At 36.9% G+C, this 18,240-nt stretch overlaps 3 protein-coding genes across 7 annotated transcripts; 2 read left to right on the forward strand and 1 right to left on the reverse strand.

Moving 5' to 3' along the window:
• Positions 1-675: 675 nt before the first annotated feature.
• On the reverse strand, positions 676-6,968 carry LOC148719594 (uncharacterized). 2 transcript variants are annotated; one of them, XR_015992925.1, is made up of 5 exons: positions 6,873-6,968; positions 3,412-5,780; positions 2,563-3,132; positions 2,137-2,223; positions 676-1,617 (listed from the first exon to the last, which is right to left on the reverse strand). XR_015992925.1 is itself a non-coding variant. In XM_088737516.1 (5 exons), the coding sequence occupies exons 2-4, from the start codon at positions 2,817-2,819 to the stop codon at positions 2,174-2,176; spliced, it is 177 nt and encodes a 58-aa protein (XP_088593642.1). In that variant the 5' UTR covers positions 2,820-3,132; positions 3,412-5,549; the 3' UTR covers positions 676-1,617; positions 2,137-2,173. The 2 variants fall into 2 exon arrangements, 1 of the variants encoding a protein (XP_088593642.1); XM_088737516.1 differs by lacking the exon at positions 6,873-6,968 and having other exon boundaries at positions 2,563-2,593; positions 2,724-3,132; positions 3,412-5,549.
• Positions 5,681-12,636, forward strand: LOC148719595 (uncharacterized). 4 transcript variants are annotated; one of them, XM_088737511.1, is made up of 4 exons: positions 8,860-8,877; positions 9,809-9,878; positions 11,143-11,375; positions 11,809-12,636. In XM_088737511.1, the coding sequence occupies exons 3-4, from the start codon at positions 11,144-11,146 to the stop codon at positions 12,165-12,167; spliced, it is 591 nt and encodes a 196-aa protein (XP_088593637.1). In that variant the 5' UTR covers positions 8,860-8,877; positions 9,809-9,878; position 11,143; the 3' UTR covers positions 12,168-12,636. The 4 variants fall into 4 exon arrangements, with proteins under 4 accessions (XP_088593635.1, XP_088593638.1, XP_088593636.1 ...); XM_088737509.1 differs by lacking the exons at positions 8,860-8,877; positions 9,809-9,878 and adding an exon at positions 5,681-5,820; XM_088737512.1 differs by lacking the exons at positions 8,860-8,877; positions 9,809-9,878 and adding an exon at positions 7,940-8,803.
• A 4,708-nt stretch (positions 12,637-17,344) lies between these two features.
• LOC111323922 (uncharacterized) lies at positions 17,345-18,179 on the forward strand. The gene has a single exon (XM_088737513.1). The coding sequence runs from the start codon at positions 17,345-17,347 to the stop codon at positions 17,903-17,905; it is 561 nt and encodes a 186-aa protein (XP_088593639.1). The 3' UTR covers positions 17,906-18,179.
• The last annotated feature ends 61 nt before the right edge of the window (positions 18,180-18,240 follow it).

An 18,240-nucleotide genomic window follows, 5' to 3' on the forward strand; every position in this document is an offset into this window, starting at 1 on the left:
TTGCTAAAAAAAAATACTCCGCAATGTCCCTGGTGTGTTTCTTTAATATCTGCTTATAGGAATTAAAATTTTCAGGCACTTTAACTAGTCTATTTAAAAAATTCCAGATTACAGGGCCTCTGTACTGTAAAGTGTTTCTTCCAGTATCAGATTTTAATTCAAGTCTAAGCTTGTTTTCTTGGACACAAAAAATTGTTTCATACCAAATTCAAGTTTTTAATATTAATTTGTTGATTGTCATTCAGCTACAGTAGGTGAATTATGTATTACATTGTACAACATATTAAGAGCATCTAATTAGTTCTTGCAGTATCAATGTTGGATCAAAAATTTTGGCTAGGGAAACTTTTGATTGTTATTCAAATTCTCCTGGTCGGTGCCATTGGAAATGTCAAGAAAAAAGTATGGAGAATATGCACACTAATTTTAGGGTGTAATAAGTGATTGTACCACAGCCAGACATGTAAACCCCAAAAACCTTATGTGGGTTAAAAAATGGGGACCATGTTCCCCGAACCTGTGCTATGGTGATTAAACCTTTGGGGTTTGAAGTTTGCTTAAAAATATTTTGCCCTAAAATGTTTTACTACAGTAATTACACAGCCTTTGGTTGTTAGTGTCCTTTATAAAAATGCTTTATCTCCTTTTTAGCCACCAGTAGTTAAAGTAAGTAAGTAAGTAAGTAAGTAATGGTTTATTAGATATGAATTCGGCACTAAAATGAAATACTTCATATTTACAAGAAATTACAAAAAATATTTACAAATTAAATGAGACTGTATAAATAAAAATTTTGCCGGGGGACTGGGTTACCGGCTCACAAGATTCTATTAACAAATTATTACAAATGTGATATAAGTCTATTGTGATAATTCATTAAGCTTTGACGTCATTGCGGGAAAAAAAGTTATTTGAAATCGTTTTGTCCTACATTTAAAAAGAGTCAAGTTATTGCTGGAGCGCAGCTGACGGCCGTGTGCGTCTAGTCTTTTCTGTGGAATTAATGATGACAACTGTGAGTTTTTAATTTTCTTGAACTGTTCGAGGCAAAGACGTTCCCTATTTTCTTCCAGTGTGGGGTAATTCAAATCATTACATACAGTTCTGTAAGAAATTAGTGGTTCGATTATCCTGAAAGCTCTTCTTTGTATCTGTTCTAAATTGTCCACAAGGTAAGATGGAAGGCTAGAATGCCATACTGGGCATGCGTACTCCAAAACAGAACATATTAGAGCAGTATAGACACTAAGTAAATCTTTGGGTGGAAGGCCATTGTGGCGCAGGACACGAAGGATATAAAGTCGCTGAGCAGCTTTCTTTGTAATGCTAAGAATGTGACTATGGCATTTTAGATCATCCTGAATGAGCACTCCTAGGAGCTTGTGACTTTCAACTACTTCGATTGAGGTGTTATTAATAGTCAACTGTGATAGAGTGGGAGGGTTACGTAGGAAGCATATTCTGAGTTCTTTGCACTTTTTTGGGTTCAATTTCATCTAATTTGAAGAACACCAGGTGGATATATCATCCAGGGTGGTTTGGATAGTTGATGAACCTTCTCGAGGTAGAACTTCGGCAATGGTTAGGTCATCAACGTACTTATTACATTTGTAGAGGCTGAAAAACAAAATGAAACAGCAGATATTATTAATGTTGTGAAGAAAGTAGTATTAGTAGTGCTAAATTTTTGTAACCTATTTTGAATTATTTGGAATGTTGATTTTGCCAACACTCAAAATTTTCACACAGTTATATCTTTTGCATGTACATTTTGCTGCTTGGGTTGATGTACTGTATTCAGTGTCTGCAGATTCTTTGAATTCAAAGTGGAAGAACACAGTAACACTGTGAAGTGTATGCCAATAACAATACCTTAAGATGCTGTGCCAAAATTCTTTTAAATTTTAGATCACATTATCTAATTTTTGTGAAAAAAATAACACAGGAAAATATGATTTGTTTTGTTTGAAGATGTAGGTTTTTGTTAAAGAATGTTACAAGAGTTAGATGTGAAAGTTAGTCCTAAATGATGAACCTTTATGATTGCTGGATTCTTTCTCTGAAATTATTTTGTCATTTCTTCCTTATTCTCTTAGTGTAACTTACATCCTAAAAACTCAAAGATAAAGGACCAACCTTTAAGTTTTTATTTCCAGCATGGGCTTTCTAGCTGCTAAGGACTGTTCAACACACATTCAGAATGCTCATGACTGGTCTGATAGGCTGTCAAATGGGTATAACCAGAACAAGAATTATATGGGATTTATGCAGTCTTTATTTGAAGTGTGTGATAAGTTTTTTTAAGTTCCTTTGCTGAACAACTTCTATCTGACAAGTTTGGGTACTCTCGTTACCTGTTTGTGCAACAATGTTGGGATATTATTGGGAGAGTTACATGTTAATAATTCCTTGACTTAAAAGGGTAAAATGCTGACCTGGATATAATCTATGAATTCCTTCTGTTTTATTTTGGTGCTTTCAGATGATCAGATTTCCTGGAAACTAGTTAAAGCCTTCAAGCTGTTCTACATACTGTATTTTGTAACAGTTAAGCTTACTTACCTTTTGAGAAGGCTGAGAATGAGTATCTGAGCTGCAAAAATAATAAGAATTTGTTTGCTTGTTTGTTTGTAGTCTGAATTCCTTTTCCTGTTATTAATCTAGAAGTAAGCTCTAGAAAAAAGACTTCAAGCTCCCAATATAAAAATGTTACCATGACTTACCTTGTTTTGATGAGAAATAGAAATAAGAGGCGTAAGTTGCACGCACCTTTTTTTGCTGTTAAAAAAACTGTTTGAGAACATACTGATTAGTAACATGATGAGTTTTAGACTGATATAAGAAGTATTAATATCACTCACCTTTTTTGCTGTTTAAAAAAATGTTTTAGAACATACTTATTAGTATCATGTTGAGTTATAGACTGATTTAAGAGCCTTAATTGCACGCACCTTTTTTGCCGTTTAAAAAAATGTTTTAGAACATACTGATTAGTAACATGATGAGTTATAGACTGATATAAGAGGCCTTAATTGCACTCACCTTTTTTGCTGTTTAAAAAATGTTTGAAAACATACTGATTAGTAACATAATGAGTTGTAGACTGATATAAGAAGTATTAATATCACTCACCTTTTTTGCTGTATAAAAAATGTTTGAGAACATACTGATTAGTAACATGATGAGTTGTAGACTGATAGAACAGGTATTAATTGCACTCACCTTTTTTGCTGACCTTTAAAAAAATGTTTGAGAACATACTGATTTGTAACATAATGAGTTATAGACCGATAAAGAGGCATTAAAAATAATACCCACCTTTCTTGCTGTTTAAAAAAATGTTTGAGAACATACTGATTTGTAACATAATGAGTTATAGACCGATAAAGAGGCATTAAAAATAATACCCACCTTTTTTGCTGTTTAAAAAAATGTTTGAGAGCATACTGATTATAAGTAACATGATGAGTTATAGACTGATTTAAGAGGCATTAATTGCACTCACCTTTTTTGCTGTTTAAAAAAATTGCTTTAGAACATACTGATAAGTAACATGATAAGTTATAGACTGATTTAAGAGGCATTTATTGCACTCACCTTTTTTGCTGTTTAAAAAATGTTTGAAAACATACTGATTAGTAACATGAGTGGTAGACTGATATAAGAGGTATTAATAGCATTCACCTTTTTTTTGCTGTTTAAGAAAAATGTTTGAAAATATACTGATTAGTAACTTGATTATCAATTGATATGCATGTACATGTAAGAGACATTAGTAGCACTCCCCTTTTTTGCTGTTTGAAGACATGTTTGAGAACATACTGATTAGTAACAAGTAAAAGGATGTTTGTATTTGTAAGAGAATGATGGTGCAATCAAAAGAAGCTGGTACACTTGTCTTGTCCTGGAAGAAAAAAAACAAAACAGAATAAATTAAGTATCAGCCCCAATTAATGGCACTTACCTTACTCCTGAAAAAAAAGGTAGTTGTTAGTAACTATGACTTTCTAAGAAAGTGACACAGAGACACACTTTTTTTTAAATTTATTTTTTCTATGAACATCATTCTTAAGTTTACAATGAATTTGTGTATATTTTGGTGACACTTTTGTTATATTATGAAACCATCAAACTGCAACTCTGCCCCTGAAAATGGGCTTGGAGCTGCCAGAATTTAAACCCTTAAAAGTAAATAAATTAGTAATCTTGTTGTTTAAGTCTGAGGCTTGGTTTCTGAAGAAGAATGACACACACAGGTTGTTTCTCTTTATTTTTTGAAAATATTACAACCAGTTGCTAGTTAAATTCTAGCTAAGGGTGGGATGTGCTTTCCTAAATGAAAAATTAAGCATCTGCAGAAACCTCAAGTGTTCCTGTGTCAATAAATGTCGACACCCCGATTGGAACACTCAGGGAGTCCCAGATGGTTTAAGAGGTTGGTTAGTTAACGAGTAAAGGTCGTTATCAAGCCTTTAGACAGTAAATTTGATGCCAATTGATGTTGAAATCGAAAGCCGGAGTGATAGCCATAGTGAATTTCAAACCAAAAGCCGAACTCAGAATAGTAGAAAACACACCCATCTGATGACATCTCGGAGACCTTGCCCTACCTTTGTAAGGGTCGGTTGCTGCACACATCAGGCCTCTGTGATTCAATATATCAAGAGAAGAGTATTCTATTCCCCAACATTTTGGTGACAGCTTGGAAGCTGACTTTTCAAGACACTTGGCGAAATGTATGAACCAAAAGCAAATATTTTAACTGGGCCATTTCTTAAGACTAATATGAGGTTTCCTCTCCATTGTGACTCATCATCTGCTCCATGATGTTAGTTGATGTGTTCTATTTTTGATACCAAATGGCCCAGAATTTGAACTGACAGCTGTTATGCTATCAAACAATTAGCAAGCAGCTTCAACTGGAGTTAAACCACTCTACATGATAGAAGTGGCAAATCAGCACACTTCCCAGTTGAATGGCCCAAGTTATCCAGTTATATTTATTAATTACATCAATTTCTGGTTGAACCTTTGGCCAAAATGGTTTGCCGCAATAACTTTTACAATATAACTTGGTGGAAAATACTTCACTAGATTGCAGTCCATGGAATTGCTGCTATCAAGTGAAACGTTATAAAATTGGTATTTGAGGTGCAACTATGCAGGGAGCTCCAGTGCAGAAGAGTGGATGTTGATGTCCATGGTTGAAGAGCTATTGTAGTCCTGAAGGATATGTGCACAGTTGATGCAGTTGTGATGTAGAATCAAGGCCGAAGTTGTCAAAAGTAAAATCTTAAGCCAAAACCTAACCCAAGCTGAAAGTAACTGAAAGGGAACCCAATTAAAATTAAGGGAAGAAAAAAGGGAGGCCCAGCCAACCCCCAGGGGACCCAACTAACTAAGCTAACTACATTAAATTAAGCCAAATGAGAAGTCCCCACACTTCTGTTGGAAATTTAAAATAAGGTTCATCCAGCGCTCTATATTATAGTCCCTCTCGTCCAACACACAAGGGATTCTCTGACCTGTTGTGTTTGTCTTCCACCAGTGTCTTCTTACCAACCCATTCCCAGATGATCATCAGAGTAAATACATGTAACAAGATGCAGCAGACATTGGAAAGGAGTGAAGAGAAACTTGATTTTTGGTCTCGTCTTCCCAAACAGTCCATTTCCCCACATCTTTGTATTTTCTCCATCAGAATCAAACTGGAAGGAGTCAGCCTTGACTTGTGATGTGTTAGCTGGGAAGCAGTTGGAGAAGGAAGATGACTGGGTGGGCTTGAACCAAAAGTAGAGCATTTCATGAGGATTAAGTCAGGTACTATTATTAGTCAATGGTGGCTGGAAATTAATAAATGAATATATAGATTTTGTTTTTTATCACCTATGAATTAAAAAATTAAGGTCCCAAGAATAGCAGAAATGATTAACTTAAAAAGGAAACTCTTGATTGTTAACCAAATTCTCCTTGAAAGCGTCCTAGAAAAAGTTTAGATAACAATACGGGGAATATGTAAACTGATGTTAGGGTGTTGAGGGTGAAACTGAGGATCTGGGATCATTTACAATCCAGTGAATTATACTCCAAGTGTTGGATAAAGAGAGTGTGCTCTAATTGAAATTCTGCTTAAAAAAAAAAAAAAAAAAAAACTTGTCATGTTTAGTTCAGAAAGGAGTGTAGATCTGGGAAAATTTGGTTATTTATTTTGATAGCATGAAATCTATAAAATTTGGATTTTTTTTTTGTCAGAGTAGAGATTTAGGCTGGGCAGGTGAAATATGCATTTCCCTCGAGATTTTGAGAAAATTATGTAAAAATAAATATATACGGTCTTTAAAAGGGTTTCTCGGTGTAAATGGGTTTGTAAACAAAATCAAACACAAATATCAATCTAACATGATTTTGAATATTCTTTGTCAAAAAGTTCAGTGAAAAACAATATTATCAAATACAGTTTTACATATTTTCGCGATGCGTTTGACTTTAATGAAGTATTTCGCATGTATGCGAAAAAAGCAAACCTGCAAAACCAATTTCAAGAAGGAAACGTAACGGCTTCCGCGAGAAAAAAAACATTTACCGTGGAATTTTAGAGAACCTCACTTCTAGTGGTTCATAGTACTAATTGATAAAAAAAAATTATTTAAAATTTTGGGGGCAACCGTCGCGGAAGTGTTACCAGAACTAGGCAAGTGAAGCCCCCCCCCCCCCCCCCCAAAAAAAAAAAAAAAAAAAAAAAACTGATAGCCAGTGGATCTCTTTTCGACTTCAAACAATTTTCTAATTCTTCCCACTGCAGGTACGTTTATCCGGAATAAAACATACCTCAATTTAATCTATGCTAAGCTAGAAAATATTGTTTTGCTCACCTTAAACGTTGTTTCTTGTGCACCATGTTCTTGTTTGGTAATAACGTCTTGACAGGCGACACCGAGTCGTGGAATTATTTTTTTATCCATTGAATCGGGAAAAAAAATGATGTTGTAGTGATTTAGCAAAGGAGAGTAACTTGCTGCATACTTATTAACAAACAAACACTTGCTTACGAATGGAATGTTTTAATTTTTCGGTTTAAAACCACACGGGACATACTCTACACCGCGCGCGAACAACAATGTTGCCCAAGTAAAAAGTGGAGTAAAAACACAAACCTGTAATCCTAAAGTTTCTTTCGTTTCTTGTAAACTACTTGCTCAGGTCCGGGATAAGTTTAGTTTATGCAGCGAAGACAAAAAATTGCGAGTTTTCTAAGAGCTTGTATTTGATGTGTTGAGCGGCCACTATGAATGCAGGAGATAGAAACTAAGATAACGAAGACGATTTTCGGAGAAGTAAAGGTTTTTTTTTTTTTTTTTTTTTTTAATACAGCATTGTTTATTACACTTACACATGTACTTACACTATAATTACTTTTTACACCATGTTTAAACTACATTAACTTACACTACTTACAATACATATATAACAATACAGTTACACTAGTCAAATTTAATTACAGTTGATCTATTTACCACATTATTGTTTGCATGTTAATTGTCGAGTAACTACAGAAAAAATTTCCATTTGTTCCTGAACTCCTTCTCGTTATTACAAGTGACAGCAATATATTTTTCTAGATAAATTTTGTCGCGCACAAGTGAGACGAAATCATCGAAACGGCAATTTATGGTATTTAAAGCGTTAACATATAAAAAATATTTGCCTAGAATAATGAGATGGTTGAGGGCTAAACAGTAGGTGTGACAGCGAATAATTCCGAACATAATCTCCAGTTCTGACGGTGACAGTTTCATATTACTAGAGGTTGAGTACCACTCCTGGAATCTATTCCAAAAAGAACTTGCTTGCTTACAGTTTATAAACAAATGTCAGACGGTCTGGTGCTCAGATGGACAAAAGGGACAGGAGGGCGATGCAACTTTTTTCATTGCTTCACTTTACATTTGAAAGAAATATTCAACCGATATGAAATCTTGCGACGGCGAAAAAAGAAGAACTCAAGTGAAGGATAATCTACCTGAAGTGGAAGAAGACTTTGAAACTTGAAGGAAAATAATATGATATAGCCAGAAGTCATGTGTAGGATTTCTAAGATGAGCTCGGGAGGCTGTCTTTGACGGCTGTTTAATGATTTTAATGATGACGTCTGTAAACATCAGATCGTAGGTGCTCGCGCGAGCACACGCAATTGTCAGCGGTAGCTAAAACAGATCATGAGCAAATGTCGATCTTAGAGAATCCAGATTTTTAAAACGCGCGTGGAAATTGCTAAACTCACGAAAGCTATTGCATGCAAACAAGTCCGGTGACCCCTTCTTTTTATTGTTCCAATATGATGATAACGTCGAAAGGAATCATCAGGAAAAAAACTAGAAAATTATACGGAAGGAAATTTGTGATGTGTGAAAATTGTCCTTTTTGTAGATTTTCTGAAATTCCGCTCCGTAGAATTTTTTAAAAATCTTTGTGCATTTTCCTTTTCAAGTGCCAAAAGCAGTCACTGAAAAAAATCAGGGGGTCACCGGGTTAGTTTTCGAATTATTTAAGTCACAAGCTAAAAAATGCGTCTGAATAAGCCTATGAAAGCGTTGCCATGGAAACTGCTAGTAACGAAATGACACTTATTTTTGGATAGCCAATGATTATGTAATTCAACCCCGTAAAAGTGTTCAACTGGCCTTGGTCAGTCTTTCTGTTGTATTCTTTCAAAGTTACAAACCATCAAAAAGATGAAAACCGGTACGAGCCACCTTAAAATAATAAGTTATACAGCGAATGCTTCCACTTGGAAACCCTAAAGGTAAATTTTTCAAACTGCCTTTTTCAGGAAATAACTGAAACCAGGACTCTTTTTCAGCGCTGTCAAGGTTAACGGTATCTTACATAATTACATTTGGGGATTATTATCTCACTACAGCGTCATAATTGTCGGAAAACTTTATGGATACTCTCTCGCTCGCTACTCGTCGACGAATTTCCCGCTCTTGCCACTGCTCTAATGAAGCTTGCTCGTAAGCTACGCACATGCCCTCTCCGGCTCGAAGTGATTACGAAAACAAACTAGTGCATTGTCGTTTATAATGAAAGTACTTAGTATGTTTCCGTGAGTCCGAGATAAAAGCAGAAAGGTACTTAAAGAATTTGCAAACGCTGAGTTCGAAAGGCATAATGAAAGGTCAAAATGATGTTACGAATTTATCACGAATGAAATGGAAACCCAGCGAAAAATTAATCTGTAATTAATAACCGAGACGGCGATATCACCAATCTTTTTATAATGTCGGTAATTAAGCCCATCACTGGTTCGTTTTTTCTGGAGGTTGTAAACTCGAGAGGCCGTTCTCATTATTTTTCCAAGCTCAATTTATAAGCAGGCATTCTGCGGAACCCAGATATACGTCTCTTGTGGTCATCAAATGCATCAATCTCCGTCAGAATAACAAAAACAACGAGTCGGTTGAGTCTCGTGCTAGTAAAAGTCTCTTAAAACTCCGTGTTTTAGGTAAGACTTCATCGATTACACCACAAGGAATTTGATTAAAGAGATAAAATAATTTATAAAACCAATGGAAGCTTTATCATTAATCGAATCTTGTGGAAGTTTTGATGAAAGTCATCCTTGTTAAATAATTTATCAGTTTTCTAATTTATTGTTGGTCGTGAGGTATACGAATATACAAATTAAGCTTTTAGGATGTAATTTGTAGAAATTTCACCCTCTGACTTCTCATGACAGTTAAACGAGAAAGGTAGATTTTTGCGCTCCGCTTTCCCCAAATCAAATTTCTTTCTTTCTTAAATGAAGTAAACGCGGGCGGAAAAATCCCGAGGATTGCAAAAGCAGTGGAAATCTGAAGCAACAAATAGTACAACATGTGAGTAAAATCGTGTCAGTGTTTATCAGTTATGTTCATGTAGTCATCGTATGTGAGAGAAATGCTGTCACAACTCAGAATATTATCTAAGGTGCATTTTTAAAGATTGCGAATGCTATATAATAAAGATTAAAGCTAATATTTACAGAAAAAATTTTATTTTGTGAGATATATTTCAAGACTCAGTTTCGTGGTGAGAAATGTGGCGTTTAGAGAAGTGCGGTCGAATGAGTACGCAGCATGCTGGTTCCTCGCTGTATTTATGTTTATGTTTGTATAGATGTATGTTTGTTTTTCATACGGCCGAACGGGAAACAAACAGAATCTTACTGTATTTGCGCTCTTAGATATTTTGAAAGGAAAGCGGATGCTTGAAAAATGCTGCATCATCAGGGTTCTTTTTTTTAATCTTAATATGCGAATGTAGGAGATTTAAATAAGAATGTTTTTTGCTGCCGCCTTTTGCTTCGTGACCAGGTTGCCTTCCTTTTCAATCCTTTTCTGTTTAATTTTGATTAAAAGCATCTTATAGTCTGTATTACCAGTGTATGAGCTTTTTGTTTTTTCTTATTTTAATATGGATTTCCGCTTACTTTTATTTACCTTACACAGTGTTATCTCTCCGCTAAGCAACCCTTTCAGTTCTTAATTATTAAACACCACCGAGAAAGTGGAGAGCGTAATTGCTTTTCAAAACAGCAGGAGTCACGAATGGCACCTTATGCTGAATAGATTTTAATTTACGTCTTAAGGAACACAATCAGAAATCGTCATATTCTCTCTGTAGTGATAACTTCTGGTTTAAGACCAACAACAATAGGAAGTAAGGATTGCGTAACCATTGTTGTCGGTTTTAAAGCTGTTTTCCCGGCTTTGATTTAGTATTTAGTGATACAAGAGAAGAAGCATTTCCCAACGCATGACATAATTTCTTATTTTGATATCACAATTTAACTGCAGACCCATGCTGTGGAAACGCAATATCATTAAATATTATCTTTAGTCCGGTCGATTTTAATGGCCGTTAATTAATTGCATGGAATGAAAATGAGATATTGGTTGATTTAACACCACATTCTCAGAGCTAAATTTACAAGAAATGTGTTGCTGACAGAGCAGAGAATTTGTTTTCAATCTTTGGGAGTAAAAGATAAAACGAGACGTAATTCACGACCAGTAAGAGAGCAAACATCGCTGCAATTATCTAACAGTTATTCTAAATTATTGATAACCGCAAAACTATTTTTTTTTTTTGCTTTGACAGAATGTTGGAGAAAGTCGTAACAGCTGAAGCATTATTAGTGGTACTGGTGACAATGTTTGCAACGTTTTCACGAGCTGAGGAAACATGTGCTGGAGGTCACATTAATCAACATCTATGCCAGAAGACATGCTACTTCAACAAGTGCACATGCAACATGGTGGACACAACTTCTTTCTCCAGCTGCTCTCAAAAGTGTCATTTTCTTTCTTCGTGTCCCGCGATGGATTGTTCTGGTAAGCTAAATGTGTTCTCCCAACAAATAAAATCTATTAAAAATATCAATTCATTCAAAGGAGAAAGGCGACGAGAAGGAAAAAAAAAATCAACTAGGGAATATTGTTTGATTCAAAACCAAACTCTCAGTACCAAAATTATTAGAAATGTGTGGTAGATAGTGCGGAGAATTAAGATTTAGTATCAGTATGCGTCTTCTCTATACTGTTCTCTGTACAATTCTTAAAGTGCTGTCAAGGAGAATTTGTTTAACAATCAAAGAGCCTTTTTAAGTAGTGATCATTTTCTTTATTCTTGTGACCTTAGTGTTTGAGATTCAGGTGTGATATTGAAAGGAGAAAAGGAGAAAGGAGAAATAAGATGATAATCATTCTTAGGATTCAAAAGGTTAAAGCTGAAAATAAAGCATTGTCCTCTATTTTTTTCGTTTAGGGAGAAACACTTGTGCGCAGAAGTGTTTTTTTGGCGACTGTAATATGAAGTGTGGATCAAGTAAGTTCTGCTCACAGTTATGCGCATGGAAAGCTCGGTGTAATCAGATCATGTGCTCGTCACCCCTATGCAACCAGGTTTGTGCAAACTGTACGATGGAGTGCACAAGGGAGGTGGACAAGTGTGATCAGATGTGCCTGGGAGGAGTCTGTAAGATGAAGTGTTCTGCTAAGCAGTGTAGAAGACAATGTTTTAAAGGAATTTGTGATTACATCGGCGAATCACATAGCAAGGCGTCGATAGCTCAAGGCAGAGCATTAGTGTTCCTGATTACTCTTTGTGGCCTATTTAGGATATAATGAGAGGTCTCGGGGACATTTATAGCGCAGGATGATACCATTTATATTCGACAGCCAGTGAAACAATTGCTTGTGAATGGGCGTTGTCACATCTAATATCTAATTTAAACCGTAAGCCCATAAATCTTATACAAGTAATCCATTTGAAAACAGTCCCGTGTACTGCTTAAAGGAAGGAAGAAGGCATTCTTTGGAAGACATGTCAACCTGAACAATAAGTTGGGAACACCCTTGTTAGCCGAAATTCGGCATGTATTGACTTTAGAGAAATTTCTCCTTTTCAACATTACGCTTTTTCATGGACCAGACTCGCGACAACACCGATGATTGCGTGCTTTGTAATCGCAAACATTGAACGTTTCTCAACCACGAACCGGAAAACTTTTGATGCACCTTGACAATCAGCTTAAATGTGTAACCTACGTAAAAGAAAAAAAAAAAAAAGAAAATAATAATAATAATAACGTAAGAGATGACGCGAATAACATCTGACTGCCAGGTTCCGGATTCGTCGTTGCTTATCCGTCTCTTTCACTCCAATGGTCTTTATATCAATTCTCTGTGCTGTCTGCGTTACATTTCTTTTAATTTTAGTTCAAAGAATTTGATGTTCAATTTAAAAAAAATATCTCCCTATCACCTTCCGGTTGAAATTATATTATCTCATAGAAGTCTTCCTTAGTGGGGAGTGCTAGTCAATACTTGTCCTCAGTAATCTACAATCATGTATTTTCTTACGAACAGATATTTTGAGTGACATTTGTCTGATTTATTCTGTTCGAGAAGCATACCTGTAAAGTATCACATCCTTCCTTCTTGAGGCATTGAGTCTAACTCTGGAGAGAGACTGGATATTTATCAGTTAAAGATGGGAAGAAGAAACACGGAATAGGTAAGTAAGTGCTCGTAGGTGATTGGTTACTTTCATGAAAGCGATTTTAGATCAGTTACGCTCACGCGCTCAAGTGAAACACATGTTCTAGAAGCTTTGATCTTCCACACCTCATCAGTTCGCAACATCCTATCATTACACAGTTGAGCAAATCGCTGAAAATTGATTTTCATTAGACTGTCAAATGGTGGAATCGTCATTATATCGACATAGCAACACTGAACTCTGAGCGAACAGTAATCGGCGGAACTATCAGGAATATTATCTTCAGAACAATCTGACCCCCTTTGGCTTCTGACGTCACAGATCGATTGTTCAAGAGTACGTGCTTTAAAATGTAGCACGTTTAGTGGCTATGACAATTAAACGTTCACTCTTTTGGAAGCCTTTAAAATCCTCAGGCGAAAAATATCTGAGCCTGGAAGGAAGTTGCATTCTGTATTGTAAGCGCAAGTCGCAACCACAAAGAAATTTTGTCGAAAGAATTGAAATACGTGGGACTGGTTTGGGGCACAGATGGTAAGTTGAAACAACATGGTTTGAATTTTCGTCCAATTCGATGAAAAAATGTAGGTGTTTATTGGTGATGTAAAAGATTGATGTTCTCCATACGTCCTTGTCTACAGATTACGAAATAACCGTAAATGTATTTTAGCAGAAAGAATCGCTCAGTGCTGCCAGTAACATTAATGGATGTGCTATTCTCTTTGGCAATATTCCTCGCCTTTGAACATAGACAGTCGTATGCATCACTACGAGGTTTTCTTCATGACGAAGTGATTGTTGCTGGCCTGGGTGACTGAAAGTAACGTTTTATTTCACTTCCTGAATTTTTCGCGTACTCCATGGGCTTCGTGCTTAAAAAACAGGTTAAATGTTAGAGAACTTCAGTTTGACATTTTAATTCCCGTGACTGACCAAGACAGAATTTCTCCTTACAACATCTGATTAAATATCAAGCGGACAAAAGATGAGAATAAAGAAAAATATCGATTAGGGGGTTATTTGTAGATCCAAATCCAAATTCTCCAAACTTATATCAAGAGAATTGTATGGCAGAGATTAAGGAGAATTACTTAAGAAATCTTGGGAGCGAAAGGGTTAAGAGGAATGAAAATGTTGAAGACACTTTACTTGGCTAACAAAATTCTTATTTGCAAAACAAATTTTGTCATTGCGATACTTTTTTGTCATTCCAAAAGATTAAAAGATATTTCTACCTTCTCCAAGAAATCGATCTAAGCCCGGTTCGAAAAAAAAAAAACAACTCTTTACAGTCATGAAATATTCACCTACTTTCGGGCTATGCAAGTGTCCTGTTTATTTTGAATTTTGTTTTCCAACCTGAAAGATTTAATCGTTCAGTGATTTGGAGTTCTTTGAGGTTGCTGGATCTATCTTTTGTTCTCCGTAGTATTTCCTGTATATCGCCAACAATTTATGAAGTGGTACTTGTCTGTTTTCATTTTGATTTTAATCTGTTGGTGCGCGCGCATTTAACTCAGACCCTTTAGGTTGGTGAGCTCATTTTCACGTTTTCATACACAGTTTCATATAGTTCTTTTTGCTGTCTTAGGAGTATACTTATTAAAGATTAAAAAAAGGGGCTGTTTTGGAGGAAAGAAGGCTAAGCGGGTGCATTTCAAATTTCGTAATAATGAATGAAAGTGCTAAAAGGTGAGCCGTGACCTTATGCAAGCGGGTTCATCATCAACATTTCTCTTGGCGCTCTGCCTATCTTCCCAGAGGACAAGGCCATACGTGAACGCCAAAAAGACCAAGTCTCGGAGACGGGTTCCGGTGATTTTATCTTCGCGAAGCATGGAATGAGTTCGGCTAGCTTTGATTTTTTAGTTCATTTCAATCACTCCTGAATCATCGATTGCTACAACGGCAACAACAGATTGGTATATTTGACACTTGTCAAAGTGGAGAGCGCTCACGTTACAAGATTCCTTGCGCGCTTACTCCCTTAACATCTGACAAAGGGCTTTGTTCGTTCTTTTTTTGTCAAAACAAGTGAAGTGTACCGACGTGGTCCTTACTGCAGCATGCTGTGAAGTTTTGCATGTTTTGAGGAATACTGTCTTGCTGTTTTTTTCTTACTAAGGTATTTAAATCTGTGGGCTATATTGCTAGTAATATTCCCATCAAGACCATTGGTATATTCAGAAAATACACGATAAGAGCCCCGGCGACAACTAGACCATTGTAATGAAGGACTATTGTTCGGAAAAAATTCAAACCGCAACAATAGACATTAGGTTGTCTTTCAACTATGTTCTCGGTAAAGGGCTTTGTTCTCGGTCAAGGTAATCTTCATGTCAAAGCAAAACGCAAAAGTTGAGATTCAGGCCACGAATCGTGCGTTCCCCTTGGAGTACAAACTTCTTCGAACTCAGCGCATTTTTTGTTGCTCTTCGCTCTTTGCCTTTTTATCTTAGGTTTCAAAAACACGAACGGTTGGCTTCCTAATATGTGTTATATTTTTTTAATGCGATCACTCGGAGATTTGATCGTGATTTCCTGAACTTGCTGTTTTCGGCCAAGTTAACATGATGTATGACTATTTTTTTTGCGTGAGGCGGCGTAACTTTTATGTATTCGAGCTGCGCCGTCCATTTAATTTTAATAAGAGAAAAAAAAAGTTGAGGAATTATCTGCCCGAAGGCAAAATAAATAGGAAGCCCCTACTACTGTAAACCAGGAGACAAATGTCTTTCGCACTGCGACTTGTACCATAGGTTAATATTCATGTACAGTTTGTGTGCATGTGTTGTTTTCTTAGGAGGATGTTTTCACCAAAAATACAGAGATCAAATGAATTGAGAGAATTTGTCTTAAGCTCGAAGGCGGGGGACGGGGGAAAAGTACGGTCATTTTTCAATTACAGGGACGGGTGTAGTCTCCTTCGCAGCCGTTGTTTGGGCTCGTCACGCAACGCTCCCTCCCCCACCAACCGGTGGTGGGGGAGGGAGCGTTGCGTGACGAGCCCAAACAACGGCTGCGAAGGACGGGTGGGTCAGTCGTCGCACCTGGTGAAAAAATCGTGTATTTTGTTACCCAGAGCCTCTAGGACCAAACGCCAATATTTTTTTTTTTTTAACAGTCAAACTCATTGGGGTCTTTTGCGAACACAAAAAGAGGCCGTTGTCGAAGTTCAGGCGCCCTGGGTTGCCTAGTTAAGACACGCCTAAATGATTTTTTCGGGTGGGAATATAAACCCCGCATCCCATCAGCACACAAGAAATTCTGATTGATCACTGAGTTCAAGGTTATCTAGACGTTACGAAACACAGGAAGTTTGCCTTTCATGTTGCCAATCGTGCAATATCGCGCAATCATTTCAAGCGAGAATTTCCCAGCGAAACTTGAACCGTGGAGGGGAAATATTAATGCTCTAAGCCGAAAAAAAAACATTCAGTATTTCTATGTTTTTAGCGCAGGACTTTAGAGTCTTTGGGAAGAGGTCTTATTCAAAAAGAAAAAAATTTTCGTTTCGGTTAGCAACTGGTTTGTTTTTGAAGAACTTTAGAGGAAAGGCAGGTTAGCAGAACCAACACGCAGATATTCCATACTTTGTTTACCCCTTGAAATTAAAGAAGGTAATTACTCTAAGGAGAAGTCGGTAAGAAATCTAATTATCTAAACGAGAATCGGGTATGGGTAAACAAATTTTGCAGAAGGGCTGTAGGGTTAGATCATGTAGCAGCACTAGTTATTGAACGAGGAGAAGGAAATGTTTTTCATTCGTGTTTTTAATTGTTCATTTGATCTGACCGCCTATGCAGGGATCATTCGGTTATCTTTAGTGGGCGTTCCTTTTGTTTCGAAATCAGGGGCGACATCTGCGCAAGCTTATACCGTGATCATCATGATTTAAAACTCGACGGGAAATTTTAGTGAAGTCATCAAGATCAAATTCTCTAAGTACAAAAACTAAGTGTCATTTCGCCATCTCATGGTCCAGCGATGGTACGTGGTAAGGAGTACCGGGCGACTTAAAAAGAAAATGCCCTGTAAAAGTTAGGGCGTGATATTGTATGATCGATGAAAGCGATCCAGATAAACATCACTTTGTTGAGCTGCCAGCTGAAAGATGCTTGAAGTACAAAGTCCTAGTGAAATTATAGTGTCTGTCCTTCGCACCCAGTCGGTGTTTCAAAGAGGATCAAATGTTCGTTCAGTACGAAAGCCTTCAAAAGAGTGTCAGTGAACTTCTTAGATCCCTTATCCTATGACACACAGCTTAATCAATAATTCTCTTCTTATTTTCAGAGAGAATATGATCAGAACTCTCTTCATCATAGTCGTGTCTCTCTCTTCTATTGCATCAACCACAAAAAATTGTAGCTCAGTGATATCGTACAAGTGCAATCAACGATGTAGCAGCACATCGTGCAAGTGTGCATCAGATGACATCCATTATGCTGAATGTTACCAGACCTGTGGAAATGCACAGTGCAAGGAGCTGACGTGTACATCTGGGACTTGCTATCAGGAGTGTCATGACTGCCGCATGCAATGTACTCGTGACGTCGGTTATTGCAATCAGCGGTGTTTGTCAGGAGCATGCTCCTTTAAGTGTAGCGCCAAGGTATGTGTACAAAAATGTGGTGGTAAAGATTGCAAACATTTGCCTACGGAACACGAAGAGCCTTTTATACCACGCCTCTACCTGGTCATTTTAGCCGGTCTGTTCGCAGCTACGACAATTTTGACTTGTTTGGCTTTAATGTTGTCTTGTAGCCAGATCGGTTGTTGCAAGAGAAAAACTCCCCTGCTTGTTTCTCGAGACCTTAGCAACAGCTTGGGAAGTCTACCAACGAAACCTTCTGTTGTGTAGTATAAGAGACCACAGGACACATTCAAAGCGTCATCAACAAAGTAACCAATTTTGTTGCACATCACGAAATACAGCCGGATACCAAAGCACGTTGCTTGGTGGTGTTTCTCGTTATGTAAAGGGCGGAACGAGTTTTCTGAAAACGACTTAAAGTCAGTGTAACTACTGGAGATAAGGACTGTTCCAGTAGGACTAACTACAAGTAGCATTAGTTGGTTGTAAACTAGAAATGTGTCAGTATTTAATGAAAAATAAAAGTACAGCTCTTTTCCGAGTCTTTGTCGAGTACAAGAATTAAGATCGTCATAGTAAAGATGATTAATTTACAACCGGGT

Source organism: Stylophora pistillata, chromosome 11 (assembly GCF_964205215.1).
Source record: "Stylophora pistillata chromosome 11, jaStyPist1.2, whole genome shotgun sequence".
Taxonomy (NCBI): Eukaryota; Metazoa; Cnidaria; class Anthozoa; order Scleractinia; family Pocilloporidae; genus Stylophora; species Stylophora pistillata.

Coding starts and splice junctions, on each gene's coding strand:
- LOC148719595 (XM_088737509.1), top strand. CDS start 11,144: ATGTTGGAGAAAGTCGTAACAGCTGAAGCATTATTAGTGGTACTGGTG. Junction 11,376..11,808: donor TCCCGCGATGGATTGTTCTG/GTAAGCTAAATG, acceptor TTTTTCGTTTAG/GGAGAAACACTTGTGCGCAG.
- LOC111323922 (XM_088737513.1), top strand. CDS start 17,345: ATGATCAGAACTCTCTTCATCATAGTCGTGTCTCTCTCTTCTATTGCA.
- LOC148719594 (XM_088737516.1), bottom strand. CDS start 2,819: ATGTTACTAATCAGTATGTTCTCAAACAGTTTTTTTAACAGCAAAAAA. Junction 2,594..2,723: donor CTATTTCTCATCAAAACAAG/GTAAGTCATGGT, acceptor TTATTTTTGCAG/CTCAGATACTCATTCTCAGC. Junction 2,224..2,562: donor ATTCTCAGCCTTCTCAAAAG/GTAAGTAAGCTT, acceptor CCCATTTGACAG/CCTATCAGACCAGTCATGAG.